Source organism: Ammodytes marinus (genome assembly GCF_949987685.1).
Source record: "Ammodytes marinus genome assembly, chromosome: 14".
NCBI classification, from domain to species: domain Eukaryota; kingdom Metazoa; phylum Chordata; class Actinopteri; order Uranoscopiformes; family Ammodytidae; genus Ammodytes; species Ammodytes marinus.
The window spans coordinates 3,180,080-3,200,913 of record NC_137218.1 but is presented as its reverse complement, the minus strand read 5'-3'; the positions used below and the strand labels follow the sequence as shown (position 1 = coordinate 3,200,913).

At 40.9% G+C, this 20,834-nt stretch overlaps 1 protein-coding gene across 1 annotated transcript in view; it reads left to right on the top strand.

Annotated features, from left to right (window-relative positions):
• trim37 (tripartite motif containing 37) overlaps positions 1-20,168 on the top strand; it is a 43,513-nt gene extending 23,345 nt beyond the window's left edge. The window contains exons 10-25 of the mRNA XM_080041360.1: positions 394-518; positions 1,194-1,244; positions 1,508-1,589; positions 2,507-2,583; positions 3,240-3,419; positions 4,524-4,638; positions 5,330-5,506; positions 6,396-6,529; positions 6,918-7,000; positions 11,447-11,680; positions 12,738-13,094; positions 14,340-14,480; positions 16,413-16,569; positions 17,191-17,276; positions 18,155-18,265; positions 19,429-20,168. Coding sequence (XP_079897486.1) covers positions 394-518; positions 1,194-1,244; positions 1,508-1,589; positions 2,507-2,583; positions 3,240-3,419; positions 4,524-4,638; positions 5,330-5,506; positions 6,396-6,529; positions 6,918-7,000; positions 11,447-11,680; positions 12,738-13,094; positions 14,340-14,480; positions 16,413-16,569; positions 17,191-17,276; positions 18,155-18,265; positions 19,429-19,475 — 2,157 coding nt within the window. The 3' untranslated portion in view covers positions 19,476-20,168. The remainder of the gene's footprint in view (positions 1-393; positions 519-1,193; positions 1,245-1,507; positions 1,590-2,506; positions 2,584-3,239; positions 3,420-4,523; positions 4,639-5,329; positions 5,507-6,395; positions 6,530-6,917; positions 7,001-11,446; positions 11,681-12,737; positions 13,095-14,339; positions 14,481-16,412; positions 16,570-17,190; positions 17,277-18,154; positions 18,266-19,428) is intronic.
• The last annotated feature ends 666 nt before the right edge of the window (positions 20,169-20,834 follow it).

Here is a 20,834-nt window from a genome sequence, read left to right as displayed (position 1 = left end):
TTACAGTTGGTTCTCTGCAAACACTTTCTCTCAAGATGTGCAAATATTTTTGCAGATATTTAAACAATTTTAACTTATTTATCGTGTGTTTGTCTCTCTCTCTGTTTGTGTGTGTCTTTGTCTCTCTCTCTGTTTGTGTGTGTCTGTGTGTGTGTGTCTCTCTCTCTCTCTCTCTCTGTGTCTGTCTCTCTGTCTGTCTCTCTCTCTCTCTCTCTGTCTGTCTGTGTCTCTCTCTATCTCTGTATCTGTGTGTGTCTGTGTCTCTCTCTGTCTCTCTCTCTGTCTGTCTGTCTGTCTGTATATCTGTCTCTCTCTCTCTCTGTGTCGCTCTCTCTCTCTCTGTATCCCTGTCTTTCTGTCTGTCTCCCTGCCTGCCTCTCTGCCTGTCTACAGCTCCACTCCTGCAGTAAGAGTGAACTGATCTCAAAGAGTCCAGAGATCCTGCTCATGTTCCAGCAGGTCCATAGGAAACCAATGCAATCCTTCGTCACCACTCCGGTGCCTCCAGACTTCACCAGGTAAAATAAATTAATATATTATCTTTAAAATATCTCTTCAAATCAGGGGTTATGTAGACAATTGATGATAAACCCGATCAAACCAGCTGGATTTTTGGTGCATGTCAACCAGTGCTGTTATGGTTGTCTTTTAAATATCTCTTCAACCGTATATCCGATCTACTTCAAACTTGGTGGGTGCGTTTATAAGAATCCAAGGGAGGGCAGTGCTGAGTTTGAAGTTGTTTGGATTTAGCGTTCTGTAAAAAAACTGTAAAAATCTGATTTTCGTGCGTGTATACTAGTGGAGTTACGGTAGATAAAGGACCGCAAGTGGATAAAGGACCGCAAGTGCACGAATAGACGAGCATCAAAATCCAAGTTGTGTCAAAGTCACTTTCTGAACCTCCTTCTTTAAATATCTCTCCTACCATTCATCTGATACACTTCAAACTTGGTGGAAGTGTTACTGAGTATTCCAGGTAGTACAGTGCTGAATTTGAAGTTTTTTGGATAAGCAGTTCTGTAGAAAACTGAGAGAACTGAGAAAATTGTTGCGCGTATATTAGTTGAGTTGCGGTAGATAAAGGACGAGAGTGCATTGCTACCGTAATGGCACGAATAGACGCGCATCAAAATCAAAGTTGTGGCAAAGTCATGGGTGTGTGTAATCAACCTTTCTGTGTGTGTTTACAGTGAGCTGGTTCCTGCCTACGACTCCAGCACTTTTGTATTAGTCAACTTCAGGTAAATGCTATTTTTTATTTTCAAGATAATTTTACCCAAAACTGATGTTGTAGCCGTCAATTAACGTGTGTTTGTGTGTTTCTCTGTATGCCTGTGTGTGTGTGTGCATGTGTTTTTGTCTTGTGTGTCTGTGTCTGTCTGCCTGTGTGTGTGTGTGTGTGTGGTGTGCCTGTGTGTGTGTCTCTCTCTGTATGCGTGCGTGTCTTTCTGTCTGTCTGTCTGTCTGTCTGTCTGTCTGTCTGTCTGTCTGTCTGTCTGTGCAGCACCTTGAGGCAGCGTGCAGACCCGGTCTACAGCCCTCCTCTGCAGATCTCTGGACTCTGCTGGAGACTCAAAGTTTATCCTGTAAGTTTGACCATCAACACCTGGACACACTGTTACACTTTACATGGACATTTAGCTTTTTAAACTCTTTTTCACAGTAAATGTCAATATCACTTTATAATAATATTCTATAGGCAAGGTCATTTAGTTTCAAATAATTGTTTAGTATGATGATTAGATTTATTTAATCATTTCTGTATTTAGAAGGGACGGCACACATTAATACACATGAGCACCAAAGTTCAACATGTAAATGTGCCAGATTTAGCCATGCAGTGCTAATGCTAATTTTCACCTGTAGTCCCTGGCAGGTAGAAAGAAAAAAAGAAACATTAAAAGAAGAAAAATACAAAAATACAACACATGATCACAAAAACAAAACGACACAATGATTTCTCCAGCACATAACAGGTTGTCTGTGTGAAAAACATGAAGCATCTGTAACAGAAACAGATAAAAGTGCATGAACATATAGCACGATTAAAGTTTTATTACGAATTAAGTTTCATTTATTTATCACTGCACTGAAGGACATTTAGCTTTTAACACCTCTGTCATAGTTACTGCAAAGCTGAATGAGCGGGAGACCTGTGTTATGAACTGTGCATACTGTTTAAGTGATTGCTGTAGGAATATAGAGAGATTTAACTCGTATATTAACAAAAAAAAATTTACTTACTTACCTTTTTTTTTTTTTTTTAAGATATTTTTTGGGCATTTTTATGCTTTATTTGATAGTGCAGAGAGACAGAGGTGAAATGGGGCAGAGAGGGGAGTGACATGCAGAGAACGACCGCGGGTGGGAAGTGAACCCGGGTCTGCTGCTGGGCCCGGCCCGGGGGGGGGACGCCCTACCAACTGAGCTAAAGGCGCCCCCATTACTTACTTTTTTTAAAAAAGTCTGAAAAACCTTTTAATGCAATTTAATGTTTTTTCAGGACGGTAACGGTGTGGTGCGTGGAAACTACCTGTCTGTCTTCTTGGAGCTGTCTGCTGGACTCCCAGAAACATCAAAGTATGTAGTAGAAGTATTATAGAATGAATAACTAAATACATCTTCACCTCATCACTTGATATTGTGTGAAAGACTTGAGTCAGTGAGTGGTGGATGATGCCATCTTTAGTAACTACAGCTTCTTGTCCTTGAAGGCCACCGTAGCTTCTGTAAATTCTCCCCAAAAGGGAGGGGTTAGCAAGGGAGCGTTGACATCTAGAATTTCACCAGTAGATGCCATTAAATACTCAAAACTACACACTGTACCTTTTTTAAATTGAGCCTAACGCTGTCTTGTCTATGTACAGCTGAAACTTGAAAAATTTGAATATCGTGCAAAAGATAATTTATTTCAGTAATTCAACTTAAAATGTGAAAATAATATATTATATAGACTCATTACATGCAAAGTGAGATATCTCAAGCCTTTATTTGTTATCATTTTGATTATAATGGCTTACAGGTTATGAAAACCCCAAATTCAAAATCTCTGAAAATTTGAATATTACATGAAATCAATAAAAAAAGCGATTTTTAAATACAGAAATGTCGGCCCTCTATAAAGTATAATCATCCATATGTACTCAGTACTTGGTTTGGGCCCCTTTTGCATGAATTCTTGCCTCAATTCCAATTAATTTGCCATGATATTCTAATAATGAGTTTCACCTGTATAGGTATGAGTATCGTGTAGAGATGGTCCATCAAGCCTCCAGTGATCCCACTAAGAACATCATTCGGGAGTTTGCGTCTGACTTCGAGGTGGGAGAGTGTTGGGGATACAACCGCTTCTTCAGACTGGACCTTCTGGCCAGCGAGGGATATCTCAACATGCAGACAGACACACTGGTGCTACGGTGGGTTACACACACACGCACACTAGCACACACACACACACACACACACACACACACACACACACACACACACACACACACACACACACACACACACACACACACACACACACACACACACACACACACGCGCTAGCACACACAGACATATACACACACACATAGCATACACACACACACACAGGAATGCATGTACACACACAAACTCACACTTGTATGTACGGCTATACTTGTGAGGACATTCATTGACATAATGCATTCCCTAGCCCCTTACCCTAACCATCAAAACTAAATGCCTAACCCCAACCCTTACACTAACCCTAACATAAACCTAATTCATACCTGAATCTTACAACCTAGTGTTAACCCTCAAACAGCCCTTTAAAGGCCTGTCCTTAAAACCTAGTGTTAACCCTCAAACAGCCCTTTAAAGGCCTGTCCTTAAACCCTAGTGTTAACCCTCAAACAGCCCTTTAAAGGCCTGTCCTGAAAACCTAGTGTTAACCCTCAAACAGCCCTTTAAAGGCCTGTCCTTAAAACCTAGTGTTAACCCTCAAACAGCCCTTTAAAGGCCTGTCCTTAAAACCTAGTGTTAACCCTCAAACAGCCCTTTAAAGGCCTGTTCTTAAAACCTAGTGTTAACCCTCAAACAGCCCTTTAAAGGCCTGTCCTTAAAACCTAGTGTTAACCCTCAAACAGCCCTTTAAAGGCCTGTCCCAAAGTGAGAACTGGATAAAAATCACTTTAAAGGTCTAAAACTCAAACTTGGTTTTCACAAAGATAGTTTTACAAGTACACACAGACACACCTACAACTACACACACTTAAACCTTAACACACACACACACCTACAACTACACACACTTAAACCTTCACACACACACACACACACACACACCTACAACTACACACACTTAAACCTTCACACACACACAGACACACCTACAACTACACACACTTAAACCTTCACACACACACAGACACACCTACAACTACACACACTTAAACCTTCACACACACAGTCGTACACACACACCCTCTCTTACATGCTTTGTTATCATACAATAACTCAGTCTCACTGGCTTCCATGTGTTCTCTCCCCAGGTACCAGGTGCGCTCTCCGACCTTCTTCCAGAAGTGCAGGGATCAGTACTGGTACATCAGCCAGCTGGAGTCGGCTCAGAGCGGATACATCCAGCAGATCAACAACCTCAAGGAGGTGTGTGTGTGTGAGAGACAGACAGACAGACAGACAGACAGACAGACAGGGAGGGAGAGAGGGAGAGAGGGAGGGAGGGAGGGAGAGAGGGAGAGAGGGAGGGAGGGAGGGAGGGAGGGAGAGAGACAGACAGACAGACAGACAGACAGACAGACAGACAGACACACAGACACAAACAGAAAGACAGACAGACGTACGTGTGTGTGTGTGTGTGTGTGTGTGTGTGTGTGTGTGTGTGTGTGTGTGTGTGTGTGTGTGTGTGTGTGTGTGTGTGTGTGTGTGTGTGTGTGTGTGTGTGTGTGTGTGTGTGTGTGAGACAGACAGACAGACAGACAGACAGACAGACAGACATTTGTGTGTCAGATCAACAACCTAAAAGAGGTGTGTGTGTGTTATAATATAATGAATGAGGTTTTTCTTCCCTCAGTCTTCCCTTGGCCCAGCTGTCCTGTTAATCCTAACCCTACATTTTTACTAGTGTGATGTCACACATGGGAAAATGTAGGGTTAGACAGTGATGCCATAAAACACTCTTTCTGCCTTTTCTCAGGCTAGGATGATCCGATTTCTAAAATTGTTGCACATTTATGCTACATGGGATCTCAGAGTTCAATACACCTTCATATTTCCACCGGTGAAGTAGGTCTTTAGGTCTTATTCACTAACTATGTTTCCATATTTCTAATTTCAGAGGTTGGCCATCGAGCTGTTCAGGCGCCAGACGTCTCGTAGCTCCTCCCCTCCTGACCTGAGGGTTGCCATGGGAACAACGGCCTCCGAGAGAGACCAGCGCTCTGATGACATCATCACCACGCTGAGCAACAATAAGAAACATGAAGAAGAAGAGAGGCAGCACGACGACTCCAATGTAAGAACGATACACTGTTGGGGAGCGCCCTTAGCTCAGTTGGTAGGGCATCCCCCCCCCCCCCCCATGGGCCTCGGCCAGCAGTGGACCCGGGTTCGATTCCAGCCCGCGGTCGTTCTCTGCATGTCACTCCCCTCTCTGTCCCATTTCAACTCTGTCTCTACACTATCAATAAAGCATAAAAAAAAATATCTTTAAAAAAAAAAAAAATAATGATACACTGTGTACTGCGACTAGAGAGGTTGTTTGTTGTAACGAAAACAAATGATTTAATCACTTTCGGCTACTGTAGCCTGGCTAACCGGATGTAGATGGATGAGATAAGCCCCTGACGACCATTTTAATTTGAAAACTCCTCCTGCATTCATCGTTTTAAGCTCCCCTCAGTATGGGAAACAACAAAAAATGTGCGTGTGTGCAGCCGCAGTGCCAATAGTTATAACAGTATCTAGCTCGTAGACACGGTATAAAGAGATCTAGCTGCACACACACAAACTACTAGCTGTAGTTTGGTCTGGCTGACATTGATGTGTTTGTGTGTTGTCTTTTGCTAACACTGCTCCTCTGTAATGGGCTTAGGACATCCCCATTAAAGTTAAATCTAAGGAAATTGAAATGTCCCTCCCTTAACAGTAACCTCAGTGTAATCCTATCCCCCTGTGTTCGTCTACCAGGAGCTAACTTCCATAGATAATGAAGTGACATTACATCATATATCTGTCCCTCTACCTGTGTGTGTCTGTCTGTCTGTCTGTCTGTCTGTCTGTCTGTCTGTCTGTCTGTCTGTCTGTGTGTGTGTCTGTGTGTGTGTCTGTCTGTCTGTCTGTCTGTCTGTCTGGTCTAAACATTAACCTGTCTGTCTCTCTGTCTCTCTCTCCCTCTCCATCAGGACCTGTCAGATGGAGACCTGGAGGTGGACTGTCTGACTGAGGAGGAGGTCAACCCTCTAGACGCTTCCTCCACCTCAGGAAGCTCCACGGCCACTAGCAACACGGAGGAAAACGACATCGACGAAGAGACCATGTACGCACTTTCTCTTTCCTCGTATTACCATTTTTAATCCGACATAGTCACATTAAGTACATCCCCTCATGGCCATGCATCCTCAAACTATGTTCGGGGAATATCTCATTTTATATCGATGAAAATAATGATTCTACACTTTAATTTTTCCTGAGTTTTTCCACATACTTTTTCCTGAGTATTTTTACAACATATGTGTTAACAGGACAGATTTTTTATTTTATTTTTTATTTTTATTTTATTCCACCAACAAAAAAAACAAACAGAACAAGTTTAGAAGCCAACAGGTTAGAAGGGCAAACAGGGAATATAATAAAATGTTTAATCAGAATCAAATCTGCTTAATTACATAATAAACTAACTATTTGTATATGTATATTTTCCTCAGGTCTGGAGAGAATGACGTAGATTTCATTGGGAACCTGGAGACGGAAGAAGGGGAGCTTCCTGATGACTTGGCCGGAGCCGCAGGTACAAAAACTACTATAATTACAACACACGATTACAAAGACACACACGCACGCACGCACGCACGCACACACACACACACACACACACACACACACTCACACTCACGAGAACCATCACGACAGAGCAGCCTCTCCTACAACACACTATTACAAAGATATTTTTTATAATTGTATGAACAAAATATTATAATATGTAAAAAATTAAGAGACCACTGACTCCAAATAGACAGTGTCTGTGTTTTTTCTAGTTACAAACTCGAAAAATTAGAATATGATGCAAAAGTTCATTTATTTCAGCAATTCAACTTAAAAGGAGAAAAAAATATATTATATAGACTCATTACATGCAAAGTGAGATATTTCAAGCCTTTATTTGTTATAGTTGAATTTATTGTGGCTTAAAGGGACACTGTGTAACATTTTAAGTAAGTTATTAGCTAAAATCAATATCCTCATTCATAAATATGTCCTCATTGGTGTAAAATCACCTCTGCCAATAATCTGAATTATCCTCCTGAGCGGAGAATTACAAATATTAATATTACATTTTGTACATTGAGCAGGCAAGTCGTATGGAGGAATCCATGTTTTTGGAATGTCATCAGGTGCATTGTTTAAAATTTAGAATTGTTCTTGTCCTTGAAGTACTGTATCTTCTGTTATTATTCAAAAGGGTTGGGGTTACCCAGGGAGCATTGCATTCTATAACTTTCTAGATGATGTCATATTACACAGTGTCCCTTTAAAGCTTATGAAAACCCCAAATTCAAAATCTCAGAAAATTTGAATATTACATGAAATCAATAAAAATAAAGGGATTTTTAATACAGAAATGTCGGCCCTCTATAAAGTATAATCATCCATATGTACTCAGTACTTGGTTTGGGCCCCTTTTGCATGAATTCTCTCAATTCCAATTAATTTTCCATGATATTCTAATAACATGAGTTTCACCTGTATGTGTATGTGTACATTAGAAAAGTAGTAATACAAAATGAATGTTTAATTTCAAATTAGAATGAAGAGCATGTTGTTTAAAGATGGAGGCCTTAAACCTGCAGTGTGTAGAATTTTGGGTTTTATTTCCTAGCAGATTTTGTAGAAAGTAATTATAATATCCATAAGTACATTTAATTTAGTGCATAATAGCTGAAAAAAATGTTTTGAATTATTATTTTTTCCCTTAGAAAGGGTCTCATATATGTCCATATTTCTGCATATTTTGGACCAAGGCCTAGTGCCGCCATCTTGAAAGTGTCATAGTTGGAATGTCATCAGGTGCATTGTTTAAAATTTAGAATTGTTCTTGTCCTTGAAGGCCACTGTAACTTCTGTTATTATTCTAAAGGGGTGGGGTTACCCAGGGAGCGTTGCATTCTAGAACTTTGTAGAACTTTCTTGATGATGTCATATTACACACTGCACCTTTTTAAAGAAAAACTCAAATAAAGTAATATGTTAATATGTTCCAATCAAATGGGGCTCTAAATTTAAAGGAACGTCACCCAATTTCTACATTGCAAAAAAAATATATAGAATAAAAATCATCAAATCTTTTCTAAAATTTCTAAATTTTTAACCATCATATCTATAATGTCTTCCCTCCAAAAAAAATTGCCTTGTTCTATATACTATCCATAATAAATAAAAACCCTCTATAAAATGGCCACTATAGTGTATGAGAATTTATAGGCTGAAATCTACTAGTGTTGTTGGGAACACACAGTGATACGATGGTGGTTCTGCTTCACTGTGTTTGACTGTGTTGGTGTTGAAGTGGGTGAGTCACTGTTGGTGCAGCGTTCTGATATAGAAACACTCTAGTGTGTGTGTGTGTGTGAGAGAGTGTGTAAGTGTTTGTTTGCCCTCTTTGTGTGTGTGTGTGTGTGTGAGAACGTGTGTGTGTGTGTGTGTGTGTTTGCCCTCTTTGTGTGTGTGTGTGTGTGTGTTTGCCTTCTTTATTTGTGTGTGTGTGTGTGTGTGTGTGTGTCAACGTGTGTGTGTGTTTGCCCTCTTTGTGTGTGTCAACATGTGTGTGTGTTTTCTCTCTTTGTGTGTGTGTGTGTGTGTGTGTGTGTGTGTGTGTGTGTGTGTTCGCCCTCTTTGTGTGTGTGTGTGTGTGTGTGAGAGAGAGAGCGTGTGTGTTTGCCCACCTTGTGTGTCTGTGTGTCTGTGTGTGTGAGATAACATGTGTGTGGGCTGTGTGTGTGTAAGATGTCAAAAGTCAACACAGTAAAATGTTCACAACACACTCTCCTGGTGCCTCAGTGAAGTGAATTTCTTTTTTCTATTATAATTTTAGACTTTTGCTCTTTGAAGCCGAAATATTTCCTGCAGCATCTGGATTCTAACCAATCACAGAGCAGGATAAGAGTACAGCTCCTAACATGACTCACTGCACCTGGAAATATGAATTTAAAATCAAATATTAAAGGAATAGAATACATTATTTCAAACATTATACGGTAAAAGCGTCTATCAAGGGTCTTATTACCTATTAACTAATGCTTATTACAAGGGCCTTAATATAGTATTATATTGCCATTATACATACATTAAACCTGCAGTGTGTAGAATTTTGGGTTTTATTTCCTAGCAGATTTTGTAGAAAATAATTATAATATCCATAAGTACATTTAATTTAGTGCATAATAGCTGAAAAAATTTTTTTGAATTTTTTTTTTCCCTCAGAAAGGGTCTCATATATGTCCATATTTCTGCATATTTTGGACCAAGGCCTAGTGCCGCCATCTTGAAAGTGTCATAGTTGGAATGTCATCAGGTGCATTGTTTAAAATTTAGAATTGTTCTTGTCCTTGAAGGCCCACTGTAGCTTCTGTTATTATTCAAAAGGGGTGGGGTTACCCAGGGAGCGTTTCATTCTAGAACTTTGTAGAACTTTCTTGATGATGTCATATTACACACTGCACCTTTTTAATATACAGCGTTACTCATTGTATTTATTGTTTCTTCTTACTTTTTAGCATTGAAAGGACATATTGGCATACATACATTAACATTTATACAACACCCAATATTTCTGGCGACCATTATGAAGCCCCGAAGTGGCCACAGAGAGTTTAACAGTTTAATCGAGGCCCTTGTTTTAATATAATTAGCACTTTAAATGTTATTGAGTGCAACACAAGGAGATACACTTTAATCCCCATGTTTAATTAATGTGTTGCCACTAGATACAACTTGTTTAGTTAATTAATGGGCTCAAGAGAAGTGTTCGCAATAAAAAGAGAACCAGCACAACAGAGCAGCCATTCCTGACATGTACACACACACACACACACACACACACACACACACACACACACACACACACACACACACACACACACACACACACACACACACACACACACACACACACACACACACACACACACACACATGAGAACCATCACAACAGAGCAGCCTTTCCTATCTGATACATTTGAAGGAATTCATTTGATAATTTGTGCTCACAAGTTAATTAAAACATGAGAATTAACTTGTGTCTTGTCCGCAGTGAGCCGTAGCATCTTAAGGTGCTCAATGTAGTAAAATCATAGACTGCTAAACATAGCCTCAGTAAACCTTTTCTTTTCTCTCTTTTGCCACTCTGGGCTATTTAGAGAATAAACAGTAAAACTATTTTAAAGGTGCACCGAGGAACTTCCAGTTTGTGTTAATTCTAGCGCCCCCTTTAGGACAAAAGCGGTAGTGTTTTTACTACGCCAGCTGTTGTTCCTGGGTGAGCGTGCCCGTGTGAATGTGTATGTGAGCATGCCCGCGTGAATGTGTATTACTGCTGTATGTTTGAGGTGGTGGTCGGATGTGCTGTAGGCGCGAATTGGCAGCCACGCTCCCGTCAGTCTGCCCCAGGGCAGCTGTGGCTACTATGGTAGTTTACCACCACCGGTATGACTGTGTGTGAATGAATGGAACCTGGAACCCTGTAAAGCGCTTTGTGTGCCCAGAAAAGCGCTAAATAAATCCAATCCTTTAAGTGTCTTTAAATGTTACGTGTGTGTGTGTGTGTGTGTGTGTGTGTGTGTGTGTGTGTGTGTGTGTGTGTGTGTGTGTGTGTGTGTGTGTGTGTGTGTGTGTGTGTGTGTGTGTGTGTGTGTGTGTGTGTGTGTGTGTGTGTGTGTGTGTGTGTGTGTGTGTGTGTGTGTGTGTGTGTGTGTGTGTGTGTGTGTGTGTGTGTGTGTGTGTGTGTGTGTGTGATCAGGCAAAAATGAACAACATACACATACATTTGTCCTTTTTCTTATTTTTACCTTTTTCTTATTTTTATTTTTTTCTCTCTTTTCTTAGTTTGTATGTATTGTCTGGTGTTGTTTGTTTGTTTGTTTGATTATTGTTACAAAATAAACAAAATAAAAAGAATTATACAAAAAAATAAATAATCCAATGCATTAATATTAGAACCATCTAAACTGCTTTTTCTCAGGTGGCTCTAGTTCCAGTCTGCGCTCCCTCCATCGTCGCGGTGGTTCTTCTAACGTTAGCGGTGCGTCTGCGGCTAGCTCTGGAGCTAACGGTCCGGGCTCCAGCAGCGGTAACAGCCTCCTGGAGATCGACCCCGTGATTCTGATTCAGCTGCTGGATCTGAAGGAGCGAAGCAGCGTGGAGAGTCTGTGGGGGCTGCAGCCGAGACCGCCTGTTTCTCTACTGCATAGCCAAGGTTTGAATACACTTAATACACACTCACATGGACACATACACACACACACACACACACAGACTGACAGGCATACACACACCCATGCACACACACTTACTCTCAATCAAAACAATTCAACTTCTAAAGCACTTACATCACCTACATTTTGCATAATCTTTCTCAGCAATATTCTAAAGGACAGACAGACAGACAGACAGACAGACATAGCCAAGGTACAGACAGACAGACAGACAGACACTCACTCACTCACTCACTCACTCACTCACTCACTCACTCACTCACTCACTCACTCACTCACTCACTCACTCACTCACTCACTCACTCATACACACACACACTCACTCACTAACACAGCGCAGCAGTGTGGGGGCTAGACCGCTGGTATCTCTGCTGCACAGTAAAGGTCTGAACACACACAGATCAATACACACACACACACACACACACACACACACACACACACACACACACACACACACACACACACACACACACACACACACACACACACACACACACTCTGCCAACAGATCAATGCAACTAAACTCATCATCAATACTCGCAACACACACACAGTCTCTCTACAATAGTAAACACAGTGCAGCAGTTTATCCTCTGAAGGGGTACATTGACTTTTTTCTACCATACTAAATAGTAGATAGTATGGGGATTGGAACACAGGGACAGTCTGTGTTTTAACATCTCCGTGTTTCTTCTTCTCCTATACTCAAATTCAATACATCAAAATTATTATGAGTAGGACGTTAGTATGAGTAGGACGTTAGTATGAGTAGGACGTTAGTATGAGTAGGACATTAGTATGAGTAGGATGTTAGTATGAGTAGGAGGTTAGTATGAGTAGGACGTTAGTATGAGTAGGACGTTAGTAGGGCTTTTTGAACACAGCCTGGGTCATTTTAACTCAATTTTAACACATTCTTTCTCCCCCCCTCCCTGCAGCTGTATTCTAACTCCTCCATGTTTCCCCCCCCCCCCCCCTCTCCAGCTGTATTCTAACTCCTCCATGTTTCTTCTTCTCTCCCCCCTCTCCCTCCAGCTCACCCTCCCAGCAGGAAGGAGCGTGAGCGTCGCCCCCAGCTGGTGAGACGCTCCACTCCAGACTCCAACGTGCTCATCCGCCTCAAGGCCCAGATGGCCGAGGTACGGAGCAAGATCTCGGACGTGAGGCAGAGCCAGGCTATGGATGCCCGGGGGTTAGGGGGGTTAGGGGGCTCCGTAGGGGGATTAGGAGGGTCGATAGGCGGGTGTGGGGATCCAAGGCCCGGCCCCTCGGCACCAGACTACAGCAGCGTGGAGGAGAATGAGTCTGAAATGGCCGTGTGTCGTAAGGCGAGTGAGTTGGATCTGCTGGGGAGAGCGGCCGCTGCAGCTAGGAACAGGCCGAGCAGACCAGGTAAGGAACTGAATTTTTATTTTATTTTTTTAACCTTTATTTCTACAGGTAAATCCCATTGAGACCGGAGACTCTTTATCAAGGGAGACCTGTTCCCATTCACACACACGTTCATACACCGATAGCAGGCTACAATGATTGTTGCATTTTTTTTTAACCCATTTATAATCGTGTTTCTTATTAAAGGTGCTCCGTGGAACTTTCAGCTTTTGTTAATTCTAGCGCCCCCCTTTGGACAAAAGCGGTAGTGTTTTTACTACGCCAGCTGTTGTTCCTGGGTGAGCGCATATACCCATGACAAAGACATTAGGAAAAACTATACAGTATAAAAATATATTTATTTGCACTGATGGTCTCGTTTGCTGTTACATGTAATTTATGATAATCAGAGGAAAAATTTGACTTTTTCAGAAATATTTAAAAGTTCCTCGTAGCTATTGAATTAATGCTTATAATGTTACACAGCTAAACTGGTTCTGTTAGAACAAAAGATCAGCTAGTCAGCTTATTTCATTTGCACAGTAGTGTCTGTATCTAAGCAGGTAGAACGGTCATTCACAGATCTTAGGGTCGGTGGTTCGATCCCCCGTCTCCCCGCCACATGTCCAAGTGTCCCTGGGCAAAGAGACGCTGAACCCTAAATGTCTCCTGATAGTTAGCTTGCACCCTGCGTGGTAGCTGCTGCCGCTATCGGTGTATGAATGTGTGTGAATGCTGTCCATTTGAAACTAACGCAAAGCACTTAATCCGTGTTATATGAGCGTTTTAAAAGGATACACATTGCAGTCACTGGCATTTCCTTATAAATAATTGTCTCAATGAGCTTGAGCTATTTAGACAGGATCCCTAATCACTCTATTTATACCAGAACACAGACAACTCGTGTTGGCAGTCAATACCTTTTTTTGAATTTATTTATTTTTGAGATAGTTATTGGCTGCATATATGTTTAATCTAAGACTATATTTGTGTGTGTGTGTGTGTGTCTCTGTCTTTCTGTCTGTGTGTGTGTGTGTGTCTCTGTCTGTGTGTGTGTGTCTCTTTGTGTGTGTGTGTGTGTGTGTGTGTGTGTGTGTGTGTGTGTGTGTGTGTGTGTGTGTGTGTGTGTGTGTGTGTGTGTGTGTCTCTCTCTTTGTGTCTCTGTGTGTGTCTGTCTGTCTGTCTGTGTGTGTGTCTGTCTGTCTGTCTGTCTGTCTGTCTGTCTGTCTGTCTGTCTGTCTGTCTGTCTGTCTGTCTGTGTTGCAGCCAGGAAGTCTGTGTCCCCGGTGTTGGACAGCAGTGTGTGTGTGAAGAGACGAAGTCCTGATGAAGAGAAAAGCTTGAGAGGAGCCGACGTGAACACAGAACTAACCCTTCATCTGAAGGACGGACTGGCAGGGGCAGAGGGTCAGTATGCTACTAGCTTAGTTTACTGTCCATTACTCTATTTTACTATTTAATATTCTAGTTTAGTTTACTATATTTTTAAATTTTATTTATTTATTTATTTTAAGATATTTTATTTTACTTAAAATTTTATTTTTTATTTTATATTTTAATTTATTTTAAGATATTTAATTTTACTTTAAATTTTATTTTTTATTTTATATTTTAATTTATTTTAAGATATTTAATTTTACTTTAAATTTTATTTTTTATTTTTTATTTTTTATTTTAGTTTATTTTACTATCTGATTTTTTTTTTATATTATTTACTTTACAATATTTTATTTTACTTTGAATTTATTTTTTATTTTATATTTTAATTTATTTTAAGATATTTAATTTTACTTTAAATTTAAAATTTTATTTTTTATTTTTTATTTTTGTTTATTTTACTATCTTATTTATTTATTTATTTTTCCTATCTTTTATTTTAATTTTACTAATCATTTAAAGAAAAAAATACTACTTTTTCTTAAAATTTGTTCATGTATTGTTCTGTCTTTTGATATTGGACCATGTGTCCGTAATAAAGGTTATTATCATTCTAACCAGGCAAGTCACTGCAGATGAATAGAGTCGAACATTTTACCTCATAGATATCATCATGAAACTTTGCCAGTTGATTACTGACATTAAAACAGTTATTTTTTGTATTGCATCTTTATTTTTTCAAGATTATGTACAAGTCTAATAAATGCATGTTAAATGAACATAATGTCTCATAAATCAGACATTTAACAGCATATGAACAAATCCTTCTGTAATAACCTTCAGAATAGTGCTAAGAATGATTATGGAAAGTTTAGTTGATGTACGTGCTTTAGAAGTTGAGATTCTTGGTTCAGAGTATTGAAGAAGAAAAAATAATAATGTTGAGATAATATCCGTTAAAGATGGTTGATGGTTGTATAGGAGAAATATACAGACGCAAACAGACAAGGTTTAGTCAAACAAACACCTACATGCACATTTTATACCTTTTTTATTCCCACTAGCATGAAAGATGTTATGGAAGCAAAAAGTCAGTCTCATAAATGTACACCGTTAGTCCGCTCACTGCTAGATGTACTAACACCCACACAGCACTTAGTATTTCTTTAACACAGAGTTGTTTGTGTCTACGCCTACACACTGCCGCTAAGCTGAAGGCCACAGCCATTATATTGTTCTGTCCGTCCGGTCCATTCTTGTCAACACAATATCTCATGAACTCTTTGACGGATTTGTATGTGTTGTTGTTTTTCCTTTGAATTTGTTTTGAACTCGACGTCATTGTAAATGAGGGTCACCCCTCAATTGGTCTCTCGAGGATAAATAAAAGTTAAATTAAAAAATTAAAAAAGTTTAACAGTGATAGACAGAATATCAAAAAGAAAATCCAGAAAATCACATTAAAAAAAATATATAAATATTTTTGCATTTCATTGAGGGAAATAAGTATTTGATCCCCTATCAAAACATCGCTTAGTACTTGAAAACAGAGAATAACTCGTCTATCAAAAGGGAAAGCCAACACTGAAGTATAAAAGCATTAAACACACATTTGCACGCGCGCCTGATGAAGGTCTGTTGACTGAGTTTCTTCACAATATATTAATTGCAGTTTTGCCTTTTTTACAACACACACACACACACACACACACACACACACACACACACACACACACACCTGCACCATCACAACAAGGACACAAACCACAAAAAAGAAAGAAAGAAAGAAAGAAAGAAAGAAAGAAAGAAAGAAAGAAAGAAAGAAGGCGGCATTTATCCCATTTTCTCATCCGTCATGATGTTAAAAAGCATTTTGAAGACTGAACAATTAAACTACATTAAATTCAACCCCTATTTCCCCCTCTCTGCCCCCCCCCCCCCCCCCCCCCCCCCTCCCTGTAGGCTTGCTGAAGGCAGACGGCCCCCCCACCCCCCTGGTTCCCCTGCTCAGCTCAGAGCAGCTGTACGGAGCTTCAGGCCCCAGAGACGAGATCTTCTCTCTGGGAGGAAACAGCTACATGAGCTCAGCCAGCAAACACACGGGCACTAGGACCCTGGGGTCGGTTTGAATTTAATCATTTAATAACTAATTTCTTTGGGTTTTTAACTATGTGATGGTATTTTCTAGGGGTTTGTGTGTGTGTGTGTGTGTGTGTGTGTGTGTGTGTGTGTGTGTGTGTGTGTGTGTGTGTGTGTGTGTGTGTGTGTGTGTGTGTGTGTGTGTGTGTGTGTGTGTGTGTGTGTGTGTGTGTGTGTGACTTGTATCTTGGTTTCTTTCTTTATTTTTCTTTTGTAGAAAGATTCTAACCGATTTAGAACATAGGTTAGGTGTAAGAAAGCTTTTGCACATTAACGTCAGTCTGCCCCAGGACAGCTGTGGCTACTATCGTAGTTCACCACCACCGGGATGACTGTGTGTGAACGAATTGAACCAGGAACCCTGTAAAGCGTCTTTGAGTGCCTAGGCAATAAAGCGCTATATAAAACCTATCAATTATTATTATTATTATTATTATTAACAATTCCAGCACATCAGTCATTGGCATGAAATTCTTAAGTCCCAGGCTCCTCTCAACAATGCAATAATATATAATGCAATAACAATATGCAAAGTACTTTGTTATTAACCAAACTTTTCTGCCTCTCACTTAAAGATTTGTCTGTTTTCTTTATGTTTTAGGGCGGCCATGTTGGACTGTGAGTCAGAGATCTCAGGAACCCAGTCCCTGCTGGAAGGAGGGTCTGGAACAACTCAGTCTAATGAAGGTTGGTTCTCCCGCTAACTGCCATCCTCAATGTTAAAGGTGCTCCGAGGAACTTTCAGATTGTGTTCATTCTAGCGGCCCCCTTTGGACAAAAGCGGTAGTGTTTTTTTACTACGCCAGCTGTTGTTCCTGGGTGAGCGTATACCCATGACACAGGCATTAAGAAAAACTATATAAAAAAAAATAGCATTCTTTGCACTGATGGTCTCGTTTGCTGTTACATGTCATTTATGATCATCAGAAGAAAAATGAGACTGTTTCAGAAACACGTCCCTCATAGGAATATTACATAATGCTTTGAACTGTTCTCATTCTGTCTCATTAGTTTTTTCTAGACCCGTCACCCACACACATTCACACCTGATAAGGCTCTTATTATAACCATAGATAGTAAATAATATGGATGTAGCATCCGGGCTGACCTCAGTTATTCACACGGCATCCAGTAATCCTGGTTTGTGCGCGTCGCCATTTTGTGAGGGGGAGGGAGATAGCTGACGTATACCTCCGAGGCAAAGTGAGGGACAACGGGCGGAGAGCTGTCACTCAAGAGATCGCGCCAATACATTTTAACCTCCAAAAGAATAAAAACTAGCGTGGGCCAAAAAAATTCACCCCCCTCAGTGTTGTCATGGAGATATGACCTAAACATACAGACTAAAATGGTTTCGTGGACCAGGCTGTAAATAGGTTTAATAAGACTTTGAAAACGGCCTGTCTAATAACTGAGTCAAAGAAAAACTGCTCGGTCTTGGCACCACCCCCCCTAGTGGCACTTTCTGGATACTACAGTTGTGGTCACTTCCTTATTGGATGCCGGTAAAAATAGCTGAGGTTGGGGCTTGATTATAACATGTTTCAATTCATTCTTGTCTATAGATCCGTCTCCGTCCGTCCTGGTTGCCGCAACGAGCAGCGAGAGCGACTCAGAAGACGAAGCTCTGGAAAGCAACAACTCTCACTATGACAACCAGACTCCTCCTATCACTGGTAACACACACACACACACACTAACACACACACGGACTAACACACACACACACACACACACAGTCACACACACACACACATGGACTAACACACTAACACACACACACACACACACACACTCACACTCACACACACACACCCACCCCACACTCACTCACTCACTCACACACACACGCACACAGACACACTCTCACACACACACACACCCCCCACACTCACACACTCACTCACACACTCTCACACACAGCAAAACTCTTAAACTCTGTCTAGAAAAACATGGTCACACAGAGCAGCGACATGTACTTTTTATTTCATTTTCTCTAAACACAAACTTCCATTTCATCCAAGACTGTGAGATGTTCCAAGGTCTTTAATTTGTCCGTCTAGACAGTCTGACAGCTGAGGCCTGTGTGTGTGTGTGTGTGTGTGTGTGTGTGTGTGTGTGTGTGTGTGTGTGTGTGTGTGTGTGTGTGTGTGTGTGTGTGTGTGTGTGTGTGTGTGTGTGTGTGTGTGTGTGTGTGTGTGTGTTGCTTTAAGTCCTTTAGAGGCGGTGATTCAGCCATGCACACACACACACACACACACACACACACACACACAGCCTGTCAACAACAATGTAAAAATATGCAATGACCTCCTGCTTGTTTTTGTCTTAAATGTGAACACTTAAATTGTCATGTCCCTCACCTGATGTTATGTCTTTCACCTGTCTTCTCCTGCATCACGCAAATATATATAATAAAAAAAATTAAAATCCAAACGAATGCAGAATGTGACCTTTTTAATAAACCGACATTTGCAGGTGTGTTTCTGTGTCTTGTAAACTTGTAAAATATTTCACCTGTACAAAACCAAGAATGCACACACACACACTCACTCACTCACTCACTCACTCACTCACTCTCTCTCTCTCTCTCTCTCTCTCTCTCTCTCACACTCACTCACTCACTCACTCACTCACTCACTCACTCACTCACTCACTCACTCACTCACTCACTCACTCACTCACTCACTCACTCACTCACTCACTCACTCTCTCTCTCTCTCTCTTTCACTCACTCACTCACTCACTCACTCACTCTCTCTCACACACACACACACACACACACACACTCTCTCAAAAGGGTGTATGGGTTATTTATTTTCTTCTTCTTTGGTTCCAGGAGAGCAGCTTCTGCCTGAGGACATCAGTCTACCTGCCGACAGGTGAATTCCCTCGGAGAGAAAACCAACTGCTTTGTCTAGAATCCTCAGCTGACACATCCCTGCTCACACACACACACACACACACACACACACACACACACACACACACACACACACTTGCACTCACACACGACAGAGACAGACACACACACTGAGACACACGCACTGAGAACACACGCACACACTTGCACACGACACATACATACACACACACTGAGAGACACACACACACACACACTGAGACACACACACACACTGAGAGACACACAGACATATATATATATACACACACACACACACACACACTGAGAGACACTGAGAGACACACACACACACACTAAGAGACACACATGCACTAAAACACAGACACTGAGACACACACACACACACACACGCGCACACACACACACGCACACACACCGTGCTATAGCTACAGATGTGATAGAGTAGACACTTGCTTGTTATGCATGGAGCTCAGCTGCTTGTCAACAAACTAAAACCATGTCCTGAATAATTCATAGAGGGAGTGGACCAAGACACAAATAACTTTAACACGGTTATGCAGGTAGATGTTTGTGTGAAGGAAAATCTCTCTCTCTCTTAAAGGTGACCAATCAATGAACCTTTCAGAGAACTAACATTTAAAGGTGCAGTCAGTGATTCTGGAGATACGCTTGTTGTCAAAATCAGTGAATATCTCCTCATGATCCTGTGTGTGTGTGTGTGTGTGTGTGTGTGTGTGTGTGTGTGTGTGTGTGTGTGTGTGTGTGTGTGTGTGTGTGTGTGTGTGTGTGTGTGTGTGTGTGTGTGTGTGTGTGTGTGTGTGTGTGTGTGTGTGTGTGTGTGTGTGTGTGTGTGTGTGTGTGTGTGTGTGTGTGTTGTTTCAACTCACACACACACACAAACGGTGTTAATACACAGCCTAGGCTCTGTATGGTATGGGTATGTTACTAGCTACTGTGGGCACCCTTTGTTTACAGAGCCTAGGCTGTGTATTAACACCTACGTTTTTATTTTCAGCACACACACACAATACAGACAGGTAGCGGATCATGAGGAGATATTCACTGATTTTGACAGAAAGTGATTTTGACAACAAGTGTTCTCCAGAATCACTGACTGCACCTTTAAACTCCTTTTTAAGTGTATTTCTCTCTACACACTATTCACTAACAACCTTAGCAGTTTGATATTTTTCCATGTTACATTTCGTTGTCTTAGTAACACATTAATGTACAAACCTTTTTCCATTGTTTCATGGCAACTTACTTACCGAAAATCCTTCACATTAAAATCATGACCACCACAGCAAGGCACTTTTATTTTGAAAGAGCCTGCAGGGCATTTACTTTGAAATGTATAC